Source organism: Embiotoca jacksoni, unplaced genomic scaffold (genome assembly GCF_022577435.1).
Source record: "Embiotoca jacksoni isolate LCO1_2020_lvr unplaced genomic scaffold, fEmbJac1.0.p SCAF_2, whole genome shotgun sequence".
NCBI lineage: Eukaryota > Metazoa > Chordata > Actinopteri > Embiotocidae > Embiotoca > Embiotoca jacksoni.
The window spans coordinates 24978335-25004996 of NW_027185340.1; the positions used below are offsets into that span (position 1 = coordinate 24978335).

At 43.3% G+C, this 26662-nt stretch overlaps 2 protein-coding genes across 2 annotated transcripts in view; both read right to left on the reverse strand.

Annotated features, from left to right (window-relative positions):
- parp4 (poly (ADP-ribose) polymerase family, member 4) overlaps window positions 1–10946 on the reverse strand; it is a 39789-nt gene extending 28843 nt beyond the window's left edge. The window contains exons 1-10 of the mRNA XM_069155187.1: window positions 10838–10946; window positions 9786–9913; window positions 9449–9683; window positions 7939–8053; window positions 6361–6439; window positions 6169–6273; window positions 4518–4676; window positions 3866–4003; window positions 3577–3744; window positions 567–712 (exon numbers count right to left, since the gene is read on the reverse strand). Coding sequence (XP_069011288.1) covers window positions 567–712; window positions 3577–3744; window positions 3866–4003; window positions 4518–4676; window positions 6169–6273; window positions 6361–6439; window positions 7939–8053; window positions 9449–9683; window positions 9786–9911 — 1271 coding nt within the window. The 5' untranslated portion in view covers window positions 9912–9913; window positions 10838–10946. The remainder of the gene's footprint in view (window positions 1–566; window positions 713–3576; window positions 3745–3865; window positions 4004–4517; window positions 4677–6168; window positions 6274–6360; window positions 6440–7938; window positions 8054–9448; window positions 9684–9785; window positions 9914–10837) is intronic.
- A 3534-nt stretch (window positions 10947–14480) lies between these two features.
- lypd6 (LY6/PLAUR domain containing 6) overlaps window positions 14481–26662 on the reverse strand; it is a 29893-nt gene continuing 17711 nt past the window's right edge. Inside the window, exons 3-5 of the mRNA XM_069155188.1 lie at window positions 25324–25422; window positions 23874–24004; window positions 14481–16472 (exon numbers count right to left, since the gene is read on the reverse strand). Of these exons, the coding sequence (XP_069011289.1) occupies window positions 16299–16472; window positions 23874–24004; window positions 25324–25422 (404 nt within the window). The 3' untranslated portion in view covers window positions 14481–16298. The remainder of the gene's footprint in view (window positions 16473–23873; window positions 24005–25323; window positions 25423–26662) is intronic.

Consider the following 26662-nt stretch of genomic DNA (forward strand, 5'->3'; position numbering starts at 1 on the left):
TTTCTGAGATGAAAATGAGGAGGAGGAGAACGAGAAGGAGGCAGAGGAGGAAGAGAAGGAAGAGGAGGAAGAGGGAGAAGGATGAGGAGGAGGAAGAGGAGAAGGAGGAGGAGGAAGAAGTGGAAGAAAAGAAGGAGGATGAGGAGGAGAAGGAAGAGGAGGAAGAGGGAGGAGGAGGAGGAGGAGGAAGAGAAGGAAGAGGAGGAAGAGGGAGAAGGATGAGGAGGAGGAAGAGGAGAAGGAGGAGGAAGAAGTGGAAGAAAAGAAGGAGGATGAGGAGGAGAAGGAAGAGGAGGAAGAGGGAGGAGGAGGAGGAGGAGGAAGAGGAGGAAGAGGAGAAGGAGGAGACCTAACCCTACTTATCCTCATGTAAAAACCTCTCGTATCCAAACTGGAAACATAAACATTGTATTTGTGTTTGATTCAGACTTTCTATCAGGATCCATCCGGTGATTCTGAACCAGGTGGAAGGAGGTGAGTCCTTCGTTTCCTTCAATGTGTGCCGGTCCGACGGAGGACGGCTGCCGTCTCCTCATAAGCTGATGATCTAACGAAGGGGAGCCTACCTGTTGTGCAGCAGGTGGGTCACAGCGTGGAAATCCGAGCTGCCGGGGGGAGCTGTTTCAATGCTGCACCTGAGAGCGCGGTACTTCCCCAGACAGGAAGGAGTGCTCTGCGTCACCTCGCTCACATTCAGGACGTCCCGGATTAACTGCACAGAGAGGGAGGTGTTGATGTTAAGGTGGCAGGTAGAGCATCACGGATGGGAGCTTCAATGTTTGTGCTGCACGTTGAATGTATTTTAAAAAAAACAAGACCAGTTAGGACGGAATATTTGATAATAGGAGGTCTAATTACCATATAATGAACACAAATATAAATATTTAGAGGTTGAAAGCTTTCACCTCCATGTGACAATCTTATGTAAAGTACCCACTGTCACTTTAAGAGTGTTTAACACCCCACTAAAATACAGAAGCATCAGACAGCCCGCTGTCTGACAGTTCTGCTGTAGATCACAGCAGAACTGTAGATTTACTTTCAATTGGATAAAATCTTTGTTCATTCAAACACTCAATAATCCAGATGTGGTTGTTTTGGCACTTTTTAAAATCAGCTGCTGAGTCAGGTTTTAGTCTGTGATTTCTGTCGACATGAGCTCATGAATTTTAGATCAAACTGTGTAAACGGTCAACAGGGACCGTCGAAATGCTTCAGAAAGTCTACGGCGATGAAGCGACGAGCCGGGCGAGGTTTTCTGATGACATCACATTTCAGGAGGGGCGGAGCTTCATTGTCCAAGAAGAAGAAGGATCGTCCGGTCAGGAGACACCAGCTGGGTTTTCTTTGTGTCACCGTGAATTCGTCCCCCAGAGTCAGACTGTCTACATCGAGTTCCACTGGGACCTTCTGAGGCGTCTGAGGGGAAACCTTCGCTGCAGACCACCTGAACTGTGGCGCCATGGCAACAGGCTTCTCCAACATGACAACACGTCGCTCACAACATGTTGAAAATGCACAAATTTCTCGCTCACAACAACACAATTGTCGCTCCCCACCACTCCTATTCATCAGATTGTCTCTTTCCTGCTTCTCTGTTCATTTCTTCATCTGGATCCTCCAGCTGTCTGTTAGATCTCATCCCAACTAAACTTTTTAAGGAAGTCTTCCCTTTAATTCATACTTCCATATTAGATCAGATCAACCTATCTATTATAACCGGCTATGTACCGCAGGCTTTTAAAGTGGCTGTAATTAAACCTTTACTTAAAAAGTTGACTCTTGAACAGCTGTTTTCAGAAACTACAGACCAATTTACAACCTGACGTTTATTTCTAAAATCCTTGAAAAAGTTGTTGCAAATCAACTTTGTGATTATTTACAAAGGAATGATCTGTTTGAAGATTTTCAGTCTTTAGAGTTCATCATAGCACAGAAACAGCTCTGGTGAAAGTTACTAACGACCTTTTATTAGCCTCAGATAATGGACTCGTCTCTGTACTTGTTCTTCAGGACCTCAGTGCTGCTTTTGATACGATTGATCATACGATCTTATTACAGAGATTAGAAGATGTTATGAGGATTAAAGGAACTGCATTAGATTGGTTCAAATCCTACTTATCAGATAGATTCCAGTTTGTCCATGTCAACAAGACAAACAAGAGTTAGTTACGGAGTTCCACAAGGCTCAGTGTTAGGCCCAATGCTTTTTACTTTGTACATGCTTCCATTAGGAGATGTCATCAGGAAGCACTGCATCAACTTCCATTGTTATGCAGATGACACTCAGCTATATCTTTCTATAAAACCAGATGAAACTAATCAGTTATTAAAACTTGAAGCCTGTCTAAAAGACATAAAGGCCTGGATGACCAAAAACTTCCTGCTTCTAAATTCAGACAAAACAGAAGTTATTGTACTTGGTCCTAAACACCTCAGAAACTCTTTCTGTAATCACTTAGTTACTCTAGATGATGTTGTCTTGGCCTCCAGCACCACTGTGAGGAACCTTGGCCTCCAGCACCACTGTGAGGAACCTTGGCCTCCAGCACCACTGTGAGGAACCTTGGTCTCCAGCACCACTGTGAGGAACCTTGGAGTCATCTTTGATGAGGATTTGTCCTTTAGACACCATATAAAGCAAATCTCCAGAACTGCCTTCTTTCATCTCCGTAATATTAATAAAATCAGGAAAATCCTTCCTCAGCGTGACGCAGAAAAACTCATTCATGCATTTGTTACTTCTAGACTAGATTATTGTAATTCCTTGTTGTTAGGATGTCCAAATTACTCATTAAAAACCTTCAGCTGATCCAAAATGCTGCAGCAAGAGTACTGACGGGATTTATCAAGAGAGATCATATTTCTGCTGTTTTAGCATCTCTTCATCGACTTCCTGTTAAATTAAGCTGCATGTCTCTGCTGTGTGATTGTCGGCCCCACAAACAGTTCATGTTTTGGATCTCTATACTGTCCTTTTCTGTCTCTGCTCTCCTGGCCGTCCACCTCTGAGTCTGGTTCTGTTGGCGGTTTCTTCCTGTTAAGAGGGAGTTTTTCCTTCCTTCTGTTGGAGGTTTTTCTCCCTTAAAGAGGAGTCAGGTGCTGATTTTTATCAGGTGATGAAACTTGCAGAACTTTCTCAAAGGTTACAGCTTTTTTTTTAAGCTGGAAACAGCTTCTTTGTTTGTGTTGCATTGTGGGATGTCAGTGTCCACCAGCAGCAGAGGTTGTCCCGTTTATGCCCGCTGACTGTGTTGAACATGGCTGATTTGGTGACAGCACCAGACATGTGAACCTGCTCAGAGGCAGTGTGTTGTGTGGGCTTACAGCAGTATTTCTTTCTTTGGGTTTGAACGTGTGGATCTGAAGGCTTCGGACGGGGCCGTTGCCCCGACTGATGATGAGGTGAACTGTAGTGCATTTAAGAAAGCAGCATGTAGCAGCAGGAGCGTCCTGAGCTTGTGTCCTCCATTATGTTTTAGGAATGCAGGCTTTTCTTCCCTCTGACAGACTGAATTATATCAGACGTAAACATAAAGCCCAGGCTGCACGGTGAGCCTCCATGTGTTCTGTTACCTGACAGAGGTCCAGTTTCTGAGAGACGCCCCGGGCATCGAGGAGGGAGGCTGGTTCTCTGTGCGGCAGCAGGACGTAGACCTCGTTAAGGAGGGACAGCACCTCGGCAGCATTTTGCTCTCTTAGCTTCTTCTGAGCCTGAAGCAGCAAGGCCTCCACCCTGGTCACCTACACACACACACACACACACACACACACACACACACACACACACACACACACAAAGCGCAGACATCAGTGGAGTGAGTGTAGATGAGCCGGCTGGCGGTCCAGACTGAGAGCATCTTACGTCGTTCAGACTGAGCCTGCTGATGGGAACCGTCAGGATGCCATTGAGGCGACCGAGCGCTTCGGTCCACAGCAGCTCCACAAACACGCCCACTTCCTGCGACACACTTCCTGTGTTCAGCTTCTCCTCCAGCAGCAGCTGCCAATCAAATGGACTTCATGTCAGTCAGTTGATCCGAGGCAGGGGGGCAGTGATCTGACTACTACACTTTTACACAATTTGATACTTTTACCAAGACAATATTTATATAAAAATGCATTTTTTACCAATTTACCATTTACCAATTAACTCAAAAAAACATTAATTCAAAATGAGCAGATATTTTTCCTAAAACAATAGAATTATTACGTTTCAGAATTTTACACAGTGTCGCAATTTATTTGTAAATGGGGTTGAATTAAATACACCATAATATCTACTTTATATTGTCATCATATGATGGATCACTATGAGGCCTAAACAATGCATATCATATTGATCAAATTCATAGACTGGACATGAATTATTGGAAAATGAAACCTAAAAACATCTTGAAAAATGAAATGTTGGCCACTAATAATGCCCCCCATGTCTGAACTCTGTGTTCTACAGCGATGTGAGCGTGTGCTTCACGGATGAGTGACGAGTGCAACATGCAGCAAGTGTTTGAGACCTGCTGCAGGGGGGCGGAGCCTAGGTCCCGGACCAGCGGGGGTGCAGTGCTCCTACTCTGCAGACCTGAAGCCTCCAGAGTGTCCCTGAGGGCCTGGTAGACCTGCAGAGCGTCCTCTGAGGTGGACAGGAACACCAGCACGTCCTTCACCGCCGGCTGCTGTGAGCACAAACACACGGACCGACTTATTCTTCTGTTTAAAACGACTTGTTGCGCTGATGGAGATGAAAACGGATCACTGTCTGGTTTCCTTGGACAGATCAGTGTCCTGTGATGGTGTACATGTTTAAACTGGAGTCAACACTCGGCCTGTGTGTGTGTGTGTGTGTGTGTGTGTAATATCACGTGCAAACTTCACATCATCAGCAGATAAATGTCCAGCTGATCTACTAACGATGTGCAGTTTAACACGCGTGTCCATTCTGCGTGTTTGAATGAACACGTCATATTGGGCGTTTCTACTTGAAGGTGTAAAATACTGAGAGGAGAAATGTAAACAGATAAATAAATCAGCTGTGATGATATTTACTAAACCTGGAAGTAGAATCAGGAGAAGTGATTGTTGTGTATTTTAGTACGACTGAAGGTTTTAATCAGATGAACATCAGGAGAGACGGCTGCTCTTATTGTGAAGGAGACGCAGGAAACCAGAGAATATGTAGAGAACGAGGTTTTACACCCGTTAAACATTTCTGATGTCAGAGGGAAACATTATTCAGACATGTCGTCTGTCCAGAGATGATATTTTAGAGTTATTGAATGAACTGAATGATGATTGACAGCCAGCAGCGTACTGCAGGTACCACTGATGGGGTATCAGTCCTGTTCTTCAGGGGAGCTGTCTGTGGTCCTGAATGTGTCCCACACAGTTCACAGGTAAACTTAATAAGGTTTATAGCACTTGCGAGGCACTGAATGAAACCAAGTCAGCTGCTCATCACAGAGATCTGGACCTGCTGCTCAGTGTTTGTTAGAAGATCTCATCCACCGTCTTCCTCTTTTATTTACCCACATTTTATTATTAAACCTTTTTTTTTCTCCAATATCTTTCCATCTTCTCTTAATTTGATCGATTGATCTTTGTGTTTTTCCCACATAGACTTCCTTGTTGATAATCTCCTGAATAGTGTTTTGATCTTGTTATATTTATATTTCTTAATTTCAATGGGATGAGATTTCCTGTCATTCTGCGGTTGTTCTGTTTTTCCATGTTAAATCACTTGAACACACAAACACCTCATTTAAATGCAGCGATTTGCACCTGATATCAGTGACAGTTACTCTCAGTAAATCACCTGCAAATTAAATGTGCAGACTTTTAGAATAAACACGCAATTTAGTGCCCTTCATGAGAGATGTTAGCAAATCAGGTCCTAGGAGTTACTCTTACAAACATGTCCACTTTGATTTAACGCTGCTTTTAAACTTTTTAACCAGAGTTTGTTTCTACAGCAGATGTTAACAGAAAGCACGTTTAAAGACATCATATACAAACACGAACAGCTCAGCTCAAGGTCTCGCAGTTCACTCTTTAACGTGGGAGTTTTTGAAGCAACGTGACACAATCGACTGTGCAACAGTGAAACACAACAACATCTCTATATCTGTAGAGTGACACTAAACAAGCAGGAAGATAAAGGCGACTTCTTACCGGGGCTCCTGCATCATCCTTCCAGTAGCTGACCACACGATACCGCCGTCCTCCCTCCGCTCGGACACTCTGCAGCTCCAGCACACACCAGGAGCTGCTGCTCATCTGCACACGCAGGAGAACACCAGGAGTTACAGCCACCGCTACGCTAACAGCGCTAGTAGCAGGCTTAGAAGTAAACTGCTGCTTTACCTTCTCAAAGATCAAATACTTGGCCACTTGAAAATGATCAGGATATGTTGGAAGATCCGAATCCGCTTCCTTATAAATTCTGTGAAATTTAAAAACAACACATTGGTGAATACATGACGATCATTTTATTTTGAGACACAGGAGCAGAGGTGTGTGAGGTGCTGCTGCTTATTTCACTGGAAAATATTTTGATTCCTAAAAAATGAGGAAAAAAAAATCCTAAATATTCACAAGGTGGGCTGCATCCTCCGCTGGAAAGCTTTTAATGTAACGTTAGCATCAGCAGAAAGTACAACTTCCTGTATCCATTTCAAAATAAAAGCTCAGTCCAGCCTTACAGAAGGTTTTGACACAGTCTTGTTGCTCTAAGGACTGAAACGGTTTTCCTAATGATTGAAAAAACGCACGCTGTGAACATCTGCAATATCTTCCAGTATTTTACTGTAGAAATCAGAATGGAATCCTTCCTGGTTTGCTGACAGCAGCTGATCAACATATTTACATGAGAATAAGGAGAACAGCTCTTCAGAAGGAGTGTGGCTGGATACCGATGACACCAAAAAAAATAACAAACTCAAGATTTGTCCTGTCGTCTATCATCTCTTGGACGGTACCCGGCCTAGACGTCTGCTTCCTGTTGAAAATGTAAGGAGCATCACGAGAATCAGACAACAGCCAATGAAAAGAGCGTTGAGCTGAAGTCTCGTATCCAGAGTGGACCAAAGTCCCGCCGACACACCTGCAACACTTTTATCCTCAGATCTCAAAAGATTAGAAAGTCCAATTTAAAGAAAGGAGATTAATGCAGTGGTCAACATGCCTCCGTCTTTAGAGGAGAAACTCCAGGACCGACACCGGACAGGAAAACACGCTGCACACATCTCTGTTCAAAACAGGCTGACACGCCCCTCCGCTTCATTTGATATTAGAATAAATTAAAGTCTAAATACCGGCTCCAGAGTCACAGAATGTATCTAACAATAACAGTAATTAGCTCGTAGCCTAATAAGCTGCATTTACTGTCACAGAGCATTAAAGCTACCAAACATTCACACTGATGATAACCAGCTAACTAATGTTATAGATACAGACATGGAAAATATTACAGTTTGATCAATGGAAACTCAAATTTATACACGCAAACAAAACTCCCTGATCATCCAAAACATGATCAAATAAACTCTGATGGGAGGAGAGCTTTTAAAGTTCCCTGAAATCTGCTGACCGTCGGAAACCTGCGTTTATGTTGCAGAAATTAAATTCTAGATTTGGTTAAATTCACAAAATACAACTCAGCTGGTCAGTGAAAACAGAGATCTTTTCTTTCTTCTTTCATCAGTGAAATAAAAATGTGCATTTTACAAAATATTCCAACTTGATGTGACAAAGTCCCAAAAAAATGTGCCTGAGTGACCCTGGGAGGAGAAGGAGTGGTTTGTGGTTACTGCTGAAGGCGTTGGAGTTGTTTTTGTTAAAAAAATAGATTTTAATGTCATCAGACTTTGACCTGCTTAAATGAGGGCTGTAATGAAAAGAGTGTGAACAGCGTTATAACTGCAGGATGTAGGATGTCCACACCTGAACTTTTCCAGGACGAGTCCGGTCGGGTTTGGAGTCTCTGCAGGTGAGTCCGCAGGCCGAGTCCACTCTTTGGGCCGCTCGGCAGCTGCTTGGCTCGTTGGTGCTCCGGACGCTGCAGTGCACACACACACACCAACACACACACGCACGCACACACACACACGCACACGCACACACACACACACACACACACACAAACACGCGCACACACACAAAAACATGCACACGTGCGCACACACACACAGACACACGCGCACACACACACACACACACACACACACACACACAAACATGCACACGTACACGCCCACACACACGCACGCACGCACACACACACACGCACACGCACACACACACACACATACACACAAACACGCGCACACACACAAAAACATGCACACGTGCGCACACACACACAGACACACGCGCACACACACACACACACACACACACACACAAACATGCACACGTACACGCCCACACACACGCACACACGCACACACACACACACACACACACAAACACACACACACACACGTTCTGCTGTTCAGAACCGATCTGCACTCTGACTGCTTATGCAAGGTGACGAATACACTGCACACAGCCGACCTCGGCACGTAGTTCAACCTGCTGACTGAGGGAAGTCAACTCTTAAACTGAACTTCCATAAATCAGTGTGTGGGAGGACACGGCTGTTGGACGGTGTTGTCTGTACAAAGTGCAAAATAAACCAAAGATTCATGAGTCATGGTGCTGGAAGTGGGAGGAGTCCTGGTCTGTCTGCTGGAACTGACTGAGACAATAAATACAAACCAACCAGCAACCATCAGTGATGTCATCAACCATCAACGTTATGAATCCTCCAGTTCAGATTCTGTCCGTCACCATCTTTGCTAGTTTGGAGCGGTTTGGAGCAGGAAGTGACCATATTTGGACGAGCTGGGGGAGGAGCCAGAGGTGGATCTGACCGATCTGATCGGAAACCTGACGATACTACGTCCCGCCCACCAATAGCTGTAACCTGACTGCACCACAGGCCTGTCAATCAAACAGACACGCCCCCAAAAACAGGTCTTCTTGAATCTTCTTTTCTAATGAATGAGGGATTATTTTCAGATGGACCTCCAGAAAACTAATAAGAAGGAGTGACTTTAGCTAACAACACCGAGATAACTGATGGACACATTTTATTCACTTTGGATTTGATGAGAGAAGTTGAATGGGAGTCTATGGAGCCGGAGGCTTTTTGGAGCCGACCTCTAGTGGCACTCGGCGGTATTGCAGCTGAAGACACTTCTGGATCAGAACCATTTTACAGACCTGAAGCTACGGAGGGGCGGGACTTATATATCCAGTCTGTGATACAGTTACCACAGAAACCATGACAGTGTACAAACCCGACAGATTTCCACAGACCAGCTGAATAAATCTGACTTATTTCAAAGAGACGATCATAAATACAGCAGCTGTTTGGTGTCTGTGATGATGTTTGGGAGACCGTTCCTACCTGTGAGGATAATACCCTGATGTGGCGTCCGGCTCGGTGGAGAGGGAGGAGGAGGGAGTGATGCAGCAGAGGAAGACAATGTGTCCAGCTTGTATTCATCCACAGGCAGAAGACGGCCGCCGTTCACACAGCTGTACACGTAATCCAGGCCGACCACGGGGGTGTGGTACTTCCTGATGCTGCGCAGCCTGTTGGTGCTCAGGTTGCACACATCGCTGGTCACTACCAGAGAGCACTGTGGGAATTGTAGTCAGAAACAAGAGAGGGAGATGTTTCTGTTACTGCACGACGACAGTTCGTCCGTCCTGAAGCCGACCGACCTGCCAGACTCTCTCACCTGTTTGTTGACCACGAAGGAGATGTTGCCTCCGTTCTCTATCACCGCCGACTTCACCTCCTTCTTCTCCTTGAAGGACAGATGCTTCAGCTCCAGCAGCACCGAGCAGTTCTCAAACACAGCCATGCCTGGAAGAACATGGAACATTAGAACATGGAAGAACTGGAAGAGATTGGTTTCTGATCGGGGTGATTAATCAAGCTGTTGGCCCGGTCTGGAGAAGGCCAGCTGCCCAGAATAAATCTCCATGGTAACTGATGATCTACTGCTTTCATGAAACTGAGTCACGGCATATTTCAGTCGGGATCGCTGGGAAATCCTAGCCTGGTGCGAACCCGACCAATTTAACTTTAGTGTGAATATCTGGGTCCGGTCATCCTCCATAGAGAACCGTTTGCAGTCGTTCCTTCCTCGTGGGCGTCGACCTCCGGTTCATTTGAACCAATCAGAATGAACCGAAACGTCCGTCTCTGCCACCGCTGCTTCGACCTACCGAGACCAACCAGTTGTTTTTCTGAGTACAGAGTGTTTTTTAAAGTTGTTTTGAACAGACGTCAGCAGCTTGTCTGAGCCTTTAAGTTGAGAATTTTTTTTTCCCGTCACAAAGTTGCGCTCGTCACGTTCACCAGCCGTCCAATCACAGTGAAGGAGGGGCGGGACAAACGCAGTCAACCACGACATCGGTCTGTGATTGGTCCGCCCTTCAACACGACTGTTCAGTCAAATCCAACACAAGTCAGAGCGGTTTGATGGCTGATGCAGCCAGACATCCCAGATATAATTACCCTCCCTTTGAGTTTGTGTTCCCTGTGGCGCCCCCTGCTGGTTAGGATTCCCTTTAACAAATGCGGCAGTAAATGTGGTGAAGAAGTGAGTAAAACGTTAAAGAGCAGATTGTGACAGTATGTGAACACAAAGCTGCGTCACAGCTGTTGTTTTCATCCAGCCAAGACACACAACAACCAGAATGAGTTGACAGAATAAAGAGCAGGACTATATTTAAACACTGGTCGGACAATAAATGACTCATAATAAGACCGAGCTTCACTTACTATCCGCAGACGATCCTCCTGCGGTTGTTGTCGGAGAGTTTCGGTCGAAATCGTTGATCACCTCCAGAGAAACACGGAAACTGCGTCTCCCAGGTTCATTAGCACGAAGCTGGTAGCAGCAGGGCAGTGTTTCCGGTTTGATTAAGATTTCAAAATAAAGGCCGTGACGTATGACGGCGCACTCTCACTGTCCTAATGAACAACTGTTGAACCGTTATATTATTTTAAACCATCGTTTTAATGCTGGATTTTAATTAAATTTATTGAAGAATGAGTTGTTATCATCATGTAAAATATCACCTGCGTACACAGGTTTGTAACTCTGAGGTCCCAGAGGATAAAAAACTGAAGATGAAGTTCATACCACGATCATGTCTGTCTGCCTGGCGGTCTGCCTACCTCTCTGTCTGACGGTCTGCCTGTCTAACTGTCTGCCTACCTGTCTGTCTGTCTGTCTGTGTTTTTTTTACAAATGGAGCTATATGATCAAATATTTACAGGGAGGTATTGCAGCTTTAAAACAAACTAAGAATAACAAGTTTAAAAAAGAGACGAATGTTATTTGATGTGGTAAAATTGCAGAATAATCGACATTGAATTATCACTTTGAAACTTAGTTAGATTAAAGGAAATGAAGAGGAGTGGTTGTAGTGGAGCTGTCAATCATTGCACCCTGACAAGGTGAGGAAACGGTCCTCCTGACTGCTCTCTGACAGCACGGCCACGGCCTCATGCGGCCCTCCTCTGGATGAGGAGGTGTATTACAAGCAAAGCACCAGCAGCAAAACCTGAGTTGCTATGTATCTGAAGGGCATATTTGAAGTGTTTAAGTTTTGATAGAGCCGTGCACAGCCAAGGGCCCAAGCATTATGATGCTCCAGTGATGATGAGGAACAGGCCCCATACCGATATTTCTCACTGTTTCTTATTGATACTGCTGCTGAATATTAAAATTTTACATATTTCTGTACTCATGTATAAAAAGTGTGGTGGTGCAAAAGCCGTCAGTGGCAGAGACCTGTTGGTGTGTTGTAAGTTTCACAGGTATCATGGTTGATCCACCTGTCTACCTCAAGCTTCACACCATCGTTAAGCACCGTCCTTGAGAGTTTCCTATTGCTGCAGAAAGGACGGTGTACAATATATCCTCGTTTTATCATATGAACAGCAGTAAAGTGTGTGAAGGCCAATAAAGCACAGCTGCTCACCCAAGCCGTGTGACAATGTTTTGGATCCTCGTCCTCTAAAATCATGGTGGTGAAACAGCAGAGTTCTCTTAACTTAGTTTTTAAATGCTAAATGTAAATATGAGGGCATTTTCTTTATGATTTTCTTTTTTTTAAAGAATTATTTAAAGTGTAAATAAAGTGCTCTGACTGTTGTTTTTGTAATTCATTGTTAGTGTCGGTGTAAAAACGATGTGATAATGTGGATCATTTGGTTATAAAGTATATTTGGTTAAATAATGAAACGGTCATTAAGTTGATACATTATTATGAATTTCAAACAAACAGGCTTTATGAATATTGAAAACGTAAAACTGGTTATTGTGTATATAAAACACATTGGCTTTATTAGTGTTATTACATAAATGTTAGTCTTACTTGTTTCATCTGTCTGACAGCATCCATCACATTAAATTAATTAATTTGTTTATAATTAAACTGTGTAATCATAATGAAAAAAAACCTACTTTACATACATCTAAAATACATAAATCCAAATGATTAAACCAACATTTTTTGGTGTGCTCTGGGAAACATCCATAGACACAGTAGTGTGGTCACAGCCGGAGGCCCGTGTGATCCCGGCTCTAATCTCTTCACCCTGACATTCCACCGGGAGAACCCCAGGCAGAGAACAACCCCCTCCGCCTTCCCTTTCTGCATGAAACCAGCCTTTAATACCAAGCGCCTCGTGCTCCGTCCAGTCCTCCAGCTGCAAAGGTTTAACTGTATCCCAGGTTCAGATGACCTGCAGAAATCAGGCTCCGCCGGAATGCTGCGTTTCGCTGAGAGCAACACGAGCTTCCCGTGTGCAGCCTAATTAAATCCCGCGCGCACCGCGGAGACCGGGATGTTCTGCCGAGCCGCTCTGTTCGCTGATCCCTCCAATCAATCCTCGGGTGAGGTTGCAAGTGTGCATTTGTGTGTGCGGATGTGTGTCAGGTGAAATGAATGAAGTGAAAATAAATCTACGTAGATTAAATGAAATGGTAAAACTAAAAATCCCTTTTTGTGAATGAGGTTTTTTTTTTCAACCAAAATAATGATCTAGTAGTTGGAGCCTGATTTTCCCCCATCACAGTTCCTCCCACTGAACTCGCTCACAAAGAGCATCTCATGGATCAATGAGCAGGTCAGCATTAAGTGAACAACATGACTGGTCCTGAACTCATGGTGGGAAAATAATCTCTTCTTGGAAAAGAGATTAGAAATTACACTTGAGAGCAGAAAGACCCAGAAATCAACAGAAAGGAGAGAAGGTGACACGATTTTCTTTCTGTTATTGAGGTTTCTTTCTGTTCAACCTGCTGTGAAACCAAATGTCTCCATTCAACACTTCAGTAAGTCCTTGAAGAATGAAGAAGGCTGGGATCATTCATTTTCTGGATCATGTTTCTATCTGGTTTCTTCTTTGGAGAGTTTTAACATCATTTGTGGACGCAGCGATGAACTGTGTTCACAGACGATGGTTTTCACAAGTGTTCCTGAGCCCATGCAGTGATTTCCACTCCAGAATAGTGGGTTTTTAATGCAGTGCTACCTGAGGGCCCAAAGATCACCACCATCCAATATTGGTTTCCAGCCTTGTCCCTTGTGTTCAGAGATTTCTCCAGATTCTCTGAATCTTTTAATGATATTATGAACCATAGACGATGAAATCCACTAATTCTTTGTAGTTTTACGTTGAGGAACATTATTCTTAGATTGTTGAACTATTTTCCAGCACAGTCTTTCACAGAGTGGTGAACCACTCCCCATCTTCACTGCTGAGACTCTGCCTCTCTGAAATCATCTTTTATACCCAATAATGTTACTGATCTGTTGCCATGGTAACCTGATTAGTTGTCAGATGTCAACCAGGTCTTCTATTTTTGGTTACTTTTTTGTTGACCCTGTCCCAACTTTTTTGAGATGTGTTGCTGCCATCAAATTCATATATTTTACATAAAACAATTAAAATGTCTCCGTTTTAACATTTGATATGTTGTCTTTGTTCTATTTTCAGTTTAATATTGGTTTATGTGATTTCTAAATCATCACATTCTGCTGTTACAACTTTTTTGAAACGGGGTTGTACAAGTTGTAGTTATGACAGTTGAATAAATACCAGCTATATTCGTGCATATACACGTCTGGTTGTGTTTTGCTGCAGGATTTTCAGGTTGACTGCACAACAACTTTTTAAAGCTGTAGCTGCCTTTTTCCAGGCTTTTGCTCCACATATAAGATCTGTGTGAATATACGGGTCTGGCTGTCCTCCACAGGGAATCGTTTCCAGTTGTTGCATCCTACCGGGCGCAGACCCGCAGCATCGAGCTCAACCTCTAATCTCCCAGAACGTAAAATGGAAGTATTTGTTTGTTAATCATGACATCTTCTCCTCATCATGAACCACGAGGCTTCACACATCAAACTCTCGTACACGTTTAATTTTCTCACAAGAACAGTTGATACAAAATAAATACTACGCACACGCATTCAACAACATGCAGTATATATCAGTGACTCACACATGCACCATCGAGTCCTAAACATGGACACAAGACAGGCTCAGGATCATCTCCACCTGCTTTGTGACCATCTTCAAGCGAGGTTTTGGTCTTTGGGGAGCAGAAGTCCAAAATAATCTGGCAGACACACATGCTTGCAATATTATTACTTTCACAGTTGCTCTTCCTAATGTACTTGCATGAATACAACATGTCCTCCTGCTGAAGGGTTTTCCCTGTTGGAGACGACACTGATGAGACGAGAGCCCCGAGAGTGAACCGTAGAAAATGTTCCATAAAACCACAACGATGAGCTCTACAAGGCCAACATGTTCAGAGGAGTTGAAGGGAACTACAGACTTGGAGGATAATTCATCACAGCAGGGAAACATTTCAGCCCGACAAACATATTTATCTCCTCGATTCAGACTCAACTTCGATTTATTTCTTTACGCTACTGTCGAGTACTTTTAATGTTGTATTTTCTACCCTTTGCTGATCAGATGTATGAATATTTATACTTGCGATGTCCCTGGTGGAACTGCAGCCCTCGAAGCTGTCCAAAACGATGTGTAGTCAAACAAAGGAAGAGGCTTCCTTAATAAGTACTTTAAAAATACTGTTTTTTAACCAGAAAAGTTCTGTTTCTAGAACACCATCACTATAAAAATGGACTTGTTTTCTTTCTTGAAAAACCAAGCAAGATCCTTCTCATCCATTTTCTTCTGCTCATTCATGATCGGGTCTCAGTGGTCCAGCAGGTCCAGCAGGTCCAGCAGGTCCAGCAGGTTGGCCCAGACTTCCCTCTTCCCGGAACATTTCCCAGCTCATCCTCGGGGATCCTGAGTTGTTCCCAGGTCATCTGGGATATATCTGGGTTGGCCCAGGGTCTCCTGCCAGCTTCCAGGAGGATCCTGATCAGATGCTGAACCACCTCAGCTGACGAAGGAGTAATGTTTCTACTCCGAGCTTCCTCCTGATGTCCGAGCTCTTTACCCTTCAAACACCGAGAATCGCCACCTCAACGTGGTGGAGGGGTTTGAGTGGCTCAGTGATCCGGGAGCTATGTTGTCCGGGGCATCAGCCCCTGGTCGGATGTCCCAAGGCAAACTGGTCTCAGGGGAGAGTCCAGACTAAGAGTGGTTCAAAAGTCCCCGATGAACAGCAACACACAGAGTTCAGGGAAACCGGGGAACCCTACCGGAGCCAGACCCAGGAGGGGAGCTCGCCGGGGGGCGCCTGGTGGCCGGGCCCTCGCCCGTGGGGCCCGGTCGGGCTCAACTGAAGAAACAACATGGAGCAGCTACCCTGTGGACCCACCACCCGCAGGGACAAGCATCGGGGTCGGGTGCAATGCGAGCCGATCGCTGGCAACAGACCAAGCAAGATGACAAAATAAAATAAATCTAAATTATGTTTAACAGAACAAAACAACTGTTCTCCATCTGATAACAGCTGCAGCTGTCAGATTGTCTTTGCATGTGAAACTCCTGTTTAGTTTTTGAACTTTCTAAAAATGAGTTTTGTAATATTAAGGCTCTGAGTTGTGCTTTAGATGGACTGAACGGAGTGATATGACGTGAACAATATGAATGTTTAAATATAAAGAAATGATCCAGTGGTTAAGTGCTCCTTCTTCTGATAATGAACTGCTTCATGTCACAGTAGACTCCAACTAGCAGAGGTCATGGAGGTCAGGAACCTGACAGGTTCAGTTCACGTCCACGGACTGTGGGTCTCTACTTTTCAAACAGCTCTTGAGATAATGAAGGCAGGAATGAGGACTGAGAGAGTCAGAGTATGGCTTTGTGAAAGTGCCTCGGTGCTGCTGAGTGGTGAGGAGCTCGTAAAGATGGTGCCCGTTTGGTTCCAGGGCACTGACAAGTTACAGATGTTTCCCTCACAGCAGGCTGTGCACACCTGGATGGGAACAAAACAATGTTGAGTCCCCCGGCGAGGGGTTGGGGGGCAGCGTGGCACCACAGCAGAGGAATAAAAGCACTTCAGTTTAATTTGAGTTCTTTCTGCACAACATTATTCTGCACCTACTGAGTCGATATGTAGCACAACGTAAGACATGATTTTACACACGAAGGTATTGATCCATAAATAAATAGTCTAAAATTACACTAAACTTCATTCATTAATATTTAAATGAACAATACAATACAGAATTATGAATATTAAGTAGGCCAGATTAAAAAGGGGTTATAAAAATAACATAAAACATCATTAATAAAAACCTAAATTAATTTAAAAAATAAAATCAGTTTGAGAATACAATTATATAAAAATATAAATAAATAAATGAATTCACAAATTGAATGTTTAAACGACAAATATTTTTTGTAATTGTTTTCAATCAGTTTTCAATTTTTAAAATGAGATAGAATGAGGAAAAATTAGGTGAAATGAGGTAAAAGGAGGTAAAATGACATAAAAGCAGGTAAAAGGAGGTTACATGAGGTAAAACGGTGGTTATGCAGGCCGGTCATCTGCTGCAGCACTCTGTCACTCTGCCTCTTTATCAAACAGCCTGTGTGTCTTTGCATTCATTGGCTGGTTCAGATGAATCTGCTACTTGAGCTGTAAAGAGAACTGATGTGGGCCCTAATCTGACGGCATTTTCATTAGTGATTTCTGAAGCCGGCGACTCCAATAAAATATATTCTGCGGCAGTCTGAAAATATCTGAAAAAGATTTCTAACTTGTGGTGGATGTGTGTGATGATAAAAAGAATGTAGCCCAGAGGTCGTAGTCACAAAAACTCCTCAGACTAAAAGTTCCTCCGAGTGACGAAATTCTAAGAAAGTTCTTAAAATTGTGACGTTTTCTAAGAGTTTCCTCTTGAAGTTCAGAGTAGGTTCTTGTAAAGATGAAAGTTATTCATAAAGATGTTCAGTGAGCTGCTCAGGAGATCAGCTGTCTGGATCAGGGAGGAGGACTTTGAGAGGATGAAGAGTTTCTTCATCAGAGGAGAAAAGTGATGAAGTCCAGCGAGCTCAGAGAAATATTCTTCAAACACTGAATGACTTGATGAAAGTGTCCAGATTGTCTGCAGGAGGATGTTTGTGGTGGATCTCATCAGAGACGTCACTTCTCCCACCAACACAACAACAGACGTGGAAGTGATGAAGATGTTTGAGTGTAGAAATGACTGGAGTCTGTTCAACCTTCATCAGCAGTCATTACACAAACATGCACTTCATTATACAAAGATGTATCAATAAAAATGTAATAAAAATTGATCCTACCAAATTAATGGATCGAAAAAATCAGACAATTAAAAGCAGACCATTAAATATCAGGTCTCTCTGGTCTAAATCTCTGTTAGTAAATGACTTGATAACTGATCATCAGATTGATTTACTCTGTCTCACAGAGACCTGGCTGCAACAGGAAGAATATGTTAGTATTAATGAAGCAACTCCTCCCAGTCATATTAATTATCATATTCCTAGAGATTCAGGCCGAGGAGGAAGAGGAGGAGGAGGAGGAGGAGGAGGAGGAGTGGCAGCAATCTTCCACTCAAGTTTATCAATTAATCCAAAGCCGAAACTTAATTATAAATCATTTGAAAGTCTGACTCTTAGTCTCTCACCCAAACTGGAAAGCAGAGAAACGGATTGTATTGTTGTTGTTTATCTCCCACCTGGTCCTTATTCAGAGTTTCTAACTGAATTCTGACTTTTGATCAGATTTAGTGCTGAGTTCAGATAAAGTGATGATAGTGGGAGACTTTAACATTCATGTTGACGTGGACAATGACAGCCTCAGTTCTACTTTCAGCTCATTATTAGATTCTATAGGCTTTTATCAGGATGTAAATAAACCCACTCACCGTGGTAACCACACCCTCCATCTGGTTCTGTCATATGGGATGGAAACTGAAAATTTAATTGTATTTCCTCAAAACCCTGTTTTGTCGGACCACTTCTTATTAACATTTGAAGTTACAATAATGGACTACACAGCATGTGGGAATAAATCCCACTACAGTAGATGTCTGTCAGATGATGTCGTGGCCAAGTTTAAGGAAGCAGTTACATGCTTATCCTCTTCGATGCCGTGTGTTAAAGCAGTGGAAGACATCTACGTTGATCTTAGTCCCACACAAGTGGATCATCTGGTAGAAAACACTGCAGTATCTCTGCTACAACTCCAGATGATGTCGCCCCTCTGAAGAAGAGAGTCATGAACCAGAGGAAGTTGTCTCCGTGGTACAACTCAGAACTACGCTCTGCTAGGCAGCGACTGGAAAGATGGAAAGGAAATGGAGTTCCACTAATTCAGAAGAATTTCACCTGCCTGGAAGGAGAGTCTAATAATATACAGTGGGTACGGAAAGTATTCAGACCCCTTTAAATTTTTCACTCTTTGTTTCATTGCAGCCATTTGCTAAAATCAAAAAAGTTCATTTTATTTCTCATTAATGTACACTCAGCACCCCATCTTGACAGAAAAAAACAGAAATGTAGAAATTTGTGCAAATTTATTAAAAAAGAAAAACTGAAATATCACATGGTCATAAGTATTCAGACCCTTTGCTGTGACACTCATATTTAACTCACATGCTGTCCATTTCTTCTGATCCTCCTTGAGATGGTTCTACTCCTTCATTGGAGTCCAGCTGTGTTTAATTAAACTGATTGGACTTGATTAGGAAAGGCACACACCTGTCTATATCAGACCTTACAGCTCACAGTGCATGTCAGAGCAAATGAGAATCATGAGGTCGAAGGAACTGTCCAAGGAGCTCAGAGACAGAATTGTGGCAAGGCACAGATCTGGCCAAGGTTACAAAATCATTTCTGCAGCACTCAAGGTTCCTAAGAGCACAGTGGCCTCCATAATCTTTAAATGGAAGAAGTTTGGGACGACCAGAACTCTTCCTAGATCTGGCCGTCCAGCCAAACTGAGCAATCGTGGGAGAAGAGCCTTGGTGAGAGAGGTCAAGAAGAACCCAAAGATCACTGTGGCTGAGCTCCAGAGATGCAGCAGGGAGATGGGAGAAAGTTCCACAAAGTCAACTATCACTGCAGCCCTCCACCAGTCGGGGCTTTATGGCAGAGTGGCCCGACGGAAGCCTCTCGTCAGTGCAAGACATATGAAAGCCCGCATAGAGTTTGCCAAAAAACACATGAAGGACTCCCAGACTATGAGAAATAAGATTCTCTGGTCTGATGAGACCAAGATTGAACTTTTTGGCGTTAATTCTAAGCGGTATGTGTGGAGAAAACCAGGCACTGCTCATCACCTGCCCAATACAATCCCAACAGTGAAACATGGTGGTGGCAGCATCATGCTATGGGGGTGTTTTTCAGCTGCAGGGACAGGACGACCGGTTGCAATTGAAGGAAAGATGAATGCGACCAAGTACAGAGATATCCTGGAAGAAAACCTCTTCCAGAGTGCTCTGGACCTCAGACTGGGCCGAAGGTTCACCTTCCAACAAGACAATGACCCTAAGCACACAGCTAAAATAACAAAGGAGTGGCTTCAGAACAACTCTGTGACCATTCTTGACTGGCCCAGCCAGAGCCCTGACCTAAACCCAATTGAGCATCTCTGGAGAGACCTGAAAATGGCTGTCCACCAACGTTCACCATCCAATCTGACGGAACTGGAGAGGATCTGCAAGGAAGAATGGCAGAGGATCCCCAAATCCAGGTGTGAAAAGCTTGTTGCATCATTCCCAAGAAGACTCATGGCTGTACGAGCTCAAAAGGGTGCGTCTACTCAATACTGAGCAAAGGGTCTGAATACTTATGACCATGTGATATTTCAGTTTTTCTTTTTTAATAAATTTGCACAAATTTCTACATTTCTGTTTTTTTCTGTCAAGATGGGGTGCTGAGTGTACATTAATGAGAAATAAAATGAACTTTTTTTGATTTTAGCAAATGGCTGCAATGAAATAAAGAGTGAAAAATTTAAAGGGGTCTGAATACTTTCCGTACCCACTGTATAAGAAAGCTCTTTGTAAGGCCAGGACTTTATATTATTCATCATTAATAGAGGACAACAAGAACAACCCCAGGTTTCTTTTCAGCACTGTAGCAGGCTGACAAAGAGTCCCAGTTCTGTTGAGCCCTCTATTCCTTCAGCTCTCAGCAGTAATGACTTCATTAACTTCTTTAACAATAAAATTCTTACTATTAGGGAGAGAATCGGGCCGACCCTTCCTGCCACCGTCACTGATGTGATGTTAAGCACAGCAGCCCTGAAAGCAACTGTAGGACCAGATGTAAACTTGGAACATTTCTCTCCTGTTAAGCTCTCTGAGTTAACCAGAGTTATTTCTTCATCTGGATCCTCTAGCTGTCTGTTAGATCTCATCCCAACTAAACTTTTTAAGGAAGTCTTCCCTTTAATTAATACTTCCATATTAGATCAGATCAACCTATCTATTGTAACCGGCTATGTACCGCAGGCTTTTAAAGTGGCTGTAATTAAACCTTTACTTAAAAAGTTGACTCTTGAACAGCTGTTTTCAGAAACGACAGACCAATTTCCAACCTGATGTTTATTTCTAAAATCCTTGAAAAAGTTGTTGCAAATCAACTGTTTGATCATTTCCAAAGGAATGATTTGTTTGAAGATTTTCAGTCTTTAGAGTTCATCATAGCACAGAAACAGCTCTGGTGAAAGTTACGAATGACCTTTTATTAGCCTCAGATAATGGACTCGTCTCTGTACTTGTTCTTCTGGACCTCAGCGCTGCTTTTGATACGATTGATCATACGATCTTATTACAGAGAATAGAAGATGTTACGAGGATTAAAGGAACTGCATTAGACTGGTTCAAATCCTACTTATCAGATAGATTCCAGTTTGTCCATGTCAACAATGAGTCTTCCAGACAAACAAGAGTTAGTTATGGAGTTCCACAAGGCTCAGTGTTAGGCCCAATACTTTTTACTTTGTACATGCTTCCATTAGGAGATGTCATCAGGAAGCACTGCATCAACTTCCATTGTTATGCAGATGACACTCAGCTATATCTTTCTATAAAACCAGATGAAACTAATCAGTTAGTAAAACTTGAAGCCTGTCTAAAAGACATAAAGGCCTGGATGACTAAAAACTTCCTGCTTCTAAATTCAGACAAAACAGAAGTTCTTGTACTTGGTCCTAAACACCTCAGAAACTCTTTCTGTAATCACTTAGTTACTCTAGATGGCGTTGTCTTGGCCTCCAGCAAAACTGTGAGGAACCTTGGAGTCATCTTTGATGAGGATTTGTCCTTTAGACACCATATAAAGCAAATCTCCAGAACTGCCTTCTTTCATCTCCGTAATATTAATAAAATCAGGAAAATCCTTCCTCAGCGTGACGCAGAAAAACTCATTCATGCATTTGTTACTTCTAGACTAGATTATTGTAATTCCTTGCTGTTAGGATGTCCAAATTACTCATTAAAAACCTGCAGCTGATCCAAAATGCTGCAGCAAGAGTACTGATGGGATTTAGCAAGAGAGATCATATTTCTCCAGTTTTATCTTCTCTTCACTGGCTTCCTGTGAAATCAAGAATATAATTTAAAATTCTCTTGCTGACTTACAAAGCTCTACATGACCAGGCTCCATCATATCTTAGAGATCTTATAGAACCATATAATCCTAGCAGAGCACTTCTCTCTCAGTACGCTGGTCTACTTGTGGTTCCTAGAGTTTCCAGAAGTAGAATGGGAGGCGGAGCTTCAGTTTTCAGGCTCCTCCCCTGTGGAACCAGCTCCCAGTTTGTGTTGGAGGGGCAGAAACCCTCTCTAGCTTTAAGATTAGACTCAAAACGTTCCTTCTTGATAAAGCCTATAGTTAGGGCTGGCTCAGGTAGACCTGAACCAACCCTTAGTTATGCTGTTATAGGCCGAGGCTGCTGGGGGACCTCGTTACATGCTGAGCTTCTTTTCTTTCCTCCTAGTTTTTAACTGACTCATACCTCACCATCTTCTTCTCTCCCATAGTTTCTTATTATTATCTGTTGTCTCCATTCAGTTCCTTCGCTCGTGTAGTTTCTCTTCTCTCTTTTCCAGATGTCCCGTCATGGAGCTGCATGTCTCTGCTCTGCGCTTGTCGTCTCCACCAACAGTTCTTCTTTTCTATCTCTATGCTGTCCTTTTCTCTCTCTGCTCTCCTCTCACCCCAACCGGTCGAGGCAGATGACCACCCACCTCTGATCCTGGTTCTGTCGGAGGTTTCTTCCTGTTAAGAGGGAGTTTTTCTTCCCTCTATTGGAGGTTTTTCTCCCTTAAAGAGGAATTTTTTCCCTCCTAGCTTATGTGGGAATTGTTCGATTGTTGGGTTTCTCTGTATAATATTGTAAAGTCTTGCTGTAAAGACTTTAATGTGTTAAGTGCCATGAAATAACCTATGTTGTGATTTGGCGCTATATAAATGAAGTTGAGTTGAATTGAATTGAATTTAACTTCCACTGGAGGTCGCTGTCCGTTCTGTCCCTTTATCACCAAGAGGGCATTGTTTGGATCAGCCAATCACATCTTTTGAAATGATGTTGTCATCTTTCATCTGGAAAAACTTGTCCATGCATTTATCTTCATTAGATTCGACTACTGTAACGGTGTGTTTACGGTCTCTGTAAAAAGTCAGACAGACAGCTGCTGCTCAAGTCCTCAATGAGACCAAGAAACTGGACCACATCCCTCCAGTTCTGAGGTCTTTACACCAGCTTCCTGTCCAACACAGAATCCACTTCAACATCCTGCTGCTGGTTTATGAAGCACTGAACGGTTCATTTGTGATCTGCTGCGACCTTCTGAACCATCCCGACCCCTCAGGTCATCTGCTGCTCTCCTTCCTGTTCCCAGAGTCACAACTAAACATGGAGAAGCAGCGTTCAGTTTCTATGTTCCACATATCTGGAACAAACTCCCAGAAAGCTTCAGGTCTGCTGAGACTCTCAGATCCTTTAAATCAGGACTGAAGACTTCTCTGGTTGCTGCTTTGCACTCAACCAGATTTGAGGATCTTGATTAACTTCTGTATTTTATTTCTGTATTTTCTGTCTCACATTTTCTGTTTTAATCGCAGTTTTTTTTAAATTGTATTTAAATGTCCTTTCCTTTTGCCTGATGTTTTGATGCTTTTAAAGGTTTTATGTGAAGCACATATATTATGTCCCAAAACCCTTAAATCTACCTTCGGATGATACTACCTAATAAAGGTTTTACTGAATTCACATTTCATTTATGACCAAAGATCAAATCTCAGTCCCATAAACCTTCTTTGTATTTAGGTGGAGGAACCTGAGCCTTGCAATAAGGAATGTTCCCTGGCAGTGCAGGTTTTCCTTGACGCTCACCTCGTGTCCTCCGTGATCCCCCTCGATGCATCCAGTGGAGCGGCAGTCCTCTGGGGCCACGCAGCGTTTGGTCACCGACACACTGCCTCCCTCCACGTCTATTGTGTGGCTCACGTAGCAGTATTTAGCCTCTGATGAAAAAAGAAAGATACATTCAAGCACAGTCACTGTTGGAAACAATCAGCAAGTCTAAATGTGGCTACAGTATCCATGGAAACCAAAGCTCTGCGATTATGTCTCCGCTTCACTGAAACCACAAACAACTGTGGGAAACAGCAAAGTGTTCCCACAAACAATGTTTAATGAGACCAGGAGATACTCAGGGGCCACCGGGGGCTACCGGGGGTTACCAGGGGCCACTGGGGGCTACCGGGGGTTACCGGGGGCTACCATGGGCCACCGGGGGCTACCGGGGGCTACCAGGGGCTACCGGGGGCCACAACACACACAGACCAACAAAGACGTGAAAAGACGTGTCATTCAGAGAGTTAAGCATGGCTTTATGGAGGTAAAGCAACAAACAAACAAACAAACAAACAAAGACAAATTCTGAGTGGAAGAAAGAAAAGTTTTAGATTGGGCTGATTTTAATGAGCACAAACCGAAACTCCTCATTGAATTACAGTAATGAGACCATAAAAAGCCTTTTGTGTCTCATAAGCTTGATTTTAGTTGTGTACAAGCTTTTAGTTCATTATCTTTTTTTTTTTTTTTTTTTTTTTTTGTCTGTTAACCCTTTGAACCCCACAATCTCCCAGCCGGTCTGAAAAGCATGTTTTTTGTGTTTCTTTTCAATTGCTAAAATTAAAATTTTTGTTTTAATTATGGTCAGGATGACACATTTCTGGAGGTTCTTGAACAAATCCTTTTTGCTGGATCTGGATTTTGTGGAAAACTTCAAACTTCTGCGCTCTTCAGCCTCGAATGACTCCGACATGAGACCGACAGTCATGAGACAGAAATTTAAAAATGTGTCAGGAGCAGAGAAACTGCTGTGAGTTCAAAGGGTTAATCCGATGGGAGCTGTTTTTCATCTCAAATGAACCTTAGTGAACCCAACAGAATACACCACCACCCCCCGCTGATGCATTTCTCTCGGCACTCCGTCTTTTTTATGAACTATCTTTTATTTTTCAAGTTAATTTTTTTCATTTGTTTCTCATTCATTATCAGTACCTGTGGCTTTTGTGACTATTAGTGGTTGTAGATGTTTCTATGAGCAGTTTTATTTGTATCTTGCAGAAACACACATACATATGACTCACACATTACTGCGAACAACTTCCCACCGACACATGCAGGAATGGAAGTAATGTGTCGGAAAAATGCAGCGAGAACGACGCCAGCTCGCCCTTAAACAATGCAGATTTTCAAAAGGGAAGAAATGCCTTCAGAGAATTTGTCCCTAAGTGCCAAGCTTGTGATAAAACACGATATTGCAGAAACTCACCTCGTGGGCAGAAGACGTCTGGTGCCCAGCGATTACACTCAAAGTTGTCTCGTGCGTTTTCACAGGTGAAGCACTTGAACCCTCCAGGAAATGGAGTCGCTGTGAAAAGACAAAAATCTATCCAATGAACAAAACCTGACAAACACTCAGCACTCGCTGTTACTTCTCTGACCGCATCATGACGGTTCTGTAGAGTCACACGGTGACGCGGTGTTTGGCAACGTCGTCTGTAACCTTCGGGGGAAGTCGTTTTAAATTCAGAATAGGTCCCGATTCATGAAGTATTAGAAAATGAAGAACGCCTGGGAGTGAAGTTTCAGAGGATGCAGCGGCGGATCGTGTGTGTTCTGGACGTAATAATGTGTTTTGGACTCGACACTTGCTGTCTGAGTTATATCAGTAGTGTACTCGTCGGTCTGATGGAGCTGTTCACTGAACCTGCTGAGGTGATTGGACCTCGTCTCATCTTTCCTCTGACCTCTCACACAATCACACACGTGTATTTTAGCTCTGTAAAATAGTTAAAAAGAGTTAAAACTCAGATGGCCCGCAAGTGGACCATCCAAGCAATCTCTGGATTCATGAGATTATTCAAGAGAAGATCGCTTTGAATTGGAAAAAAAGTTTTATGTGAACCCCCCTTTTGAAAACAAATGAAAATAGTTATTAGCCATGATAGTCTTGTCATCGATGAAGGTACTTCTGATCCCACCTTATCTCAGTCTCTGGTGCACCTGGCCACGACATTAATACCACAAATACTGCCTTTAGAGAGCTTATTGGTGACATGTGTTCTTTTAACTGTGTGTACTTGTCTTGTTAAGTAGTAGAAAGGAAAAAAAAACGCCTCCGTCGTCCCGTGTCAGCGTAGTAAGGTGGAACTAACAGACTATAATGCAGGGGTGGGCAAACTACGGCCCGCGGGCCACATCCGGCCCGTTGGTCTTTTTAATCCGGCCCGCCGAAGATTGGTACAGAATTGCCCAAATCAAATCATATCATAATTATGACTGCATTCATTTGACCTCGTCCTGTAATACCTGGCGGTCCACCAGGTGGCGCACTAGGCGCAGTGATACATTGATTTGATTTTGCGGAGGCCGGGCTGCTCTCTGTTGTTACTCTGCTGCTGCTCTGAACACATCTGCAACAATGAACGGGCCAAAGAAAAGAAAAGTCGACAGTGAGCCCCGAGTGTTTCATAAGGAACGGACGACTAAATACTTTTTCACTGAAGTCCGGTCGAAGGCTGTGTGTCTGATTTACCAAGAAACCGTTACGGTTTTAAAGGAATACAACATCAGCTGTCACTTTTCCACCAAGCATGCTAATTGCGCCA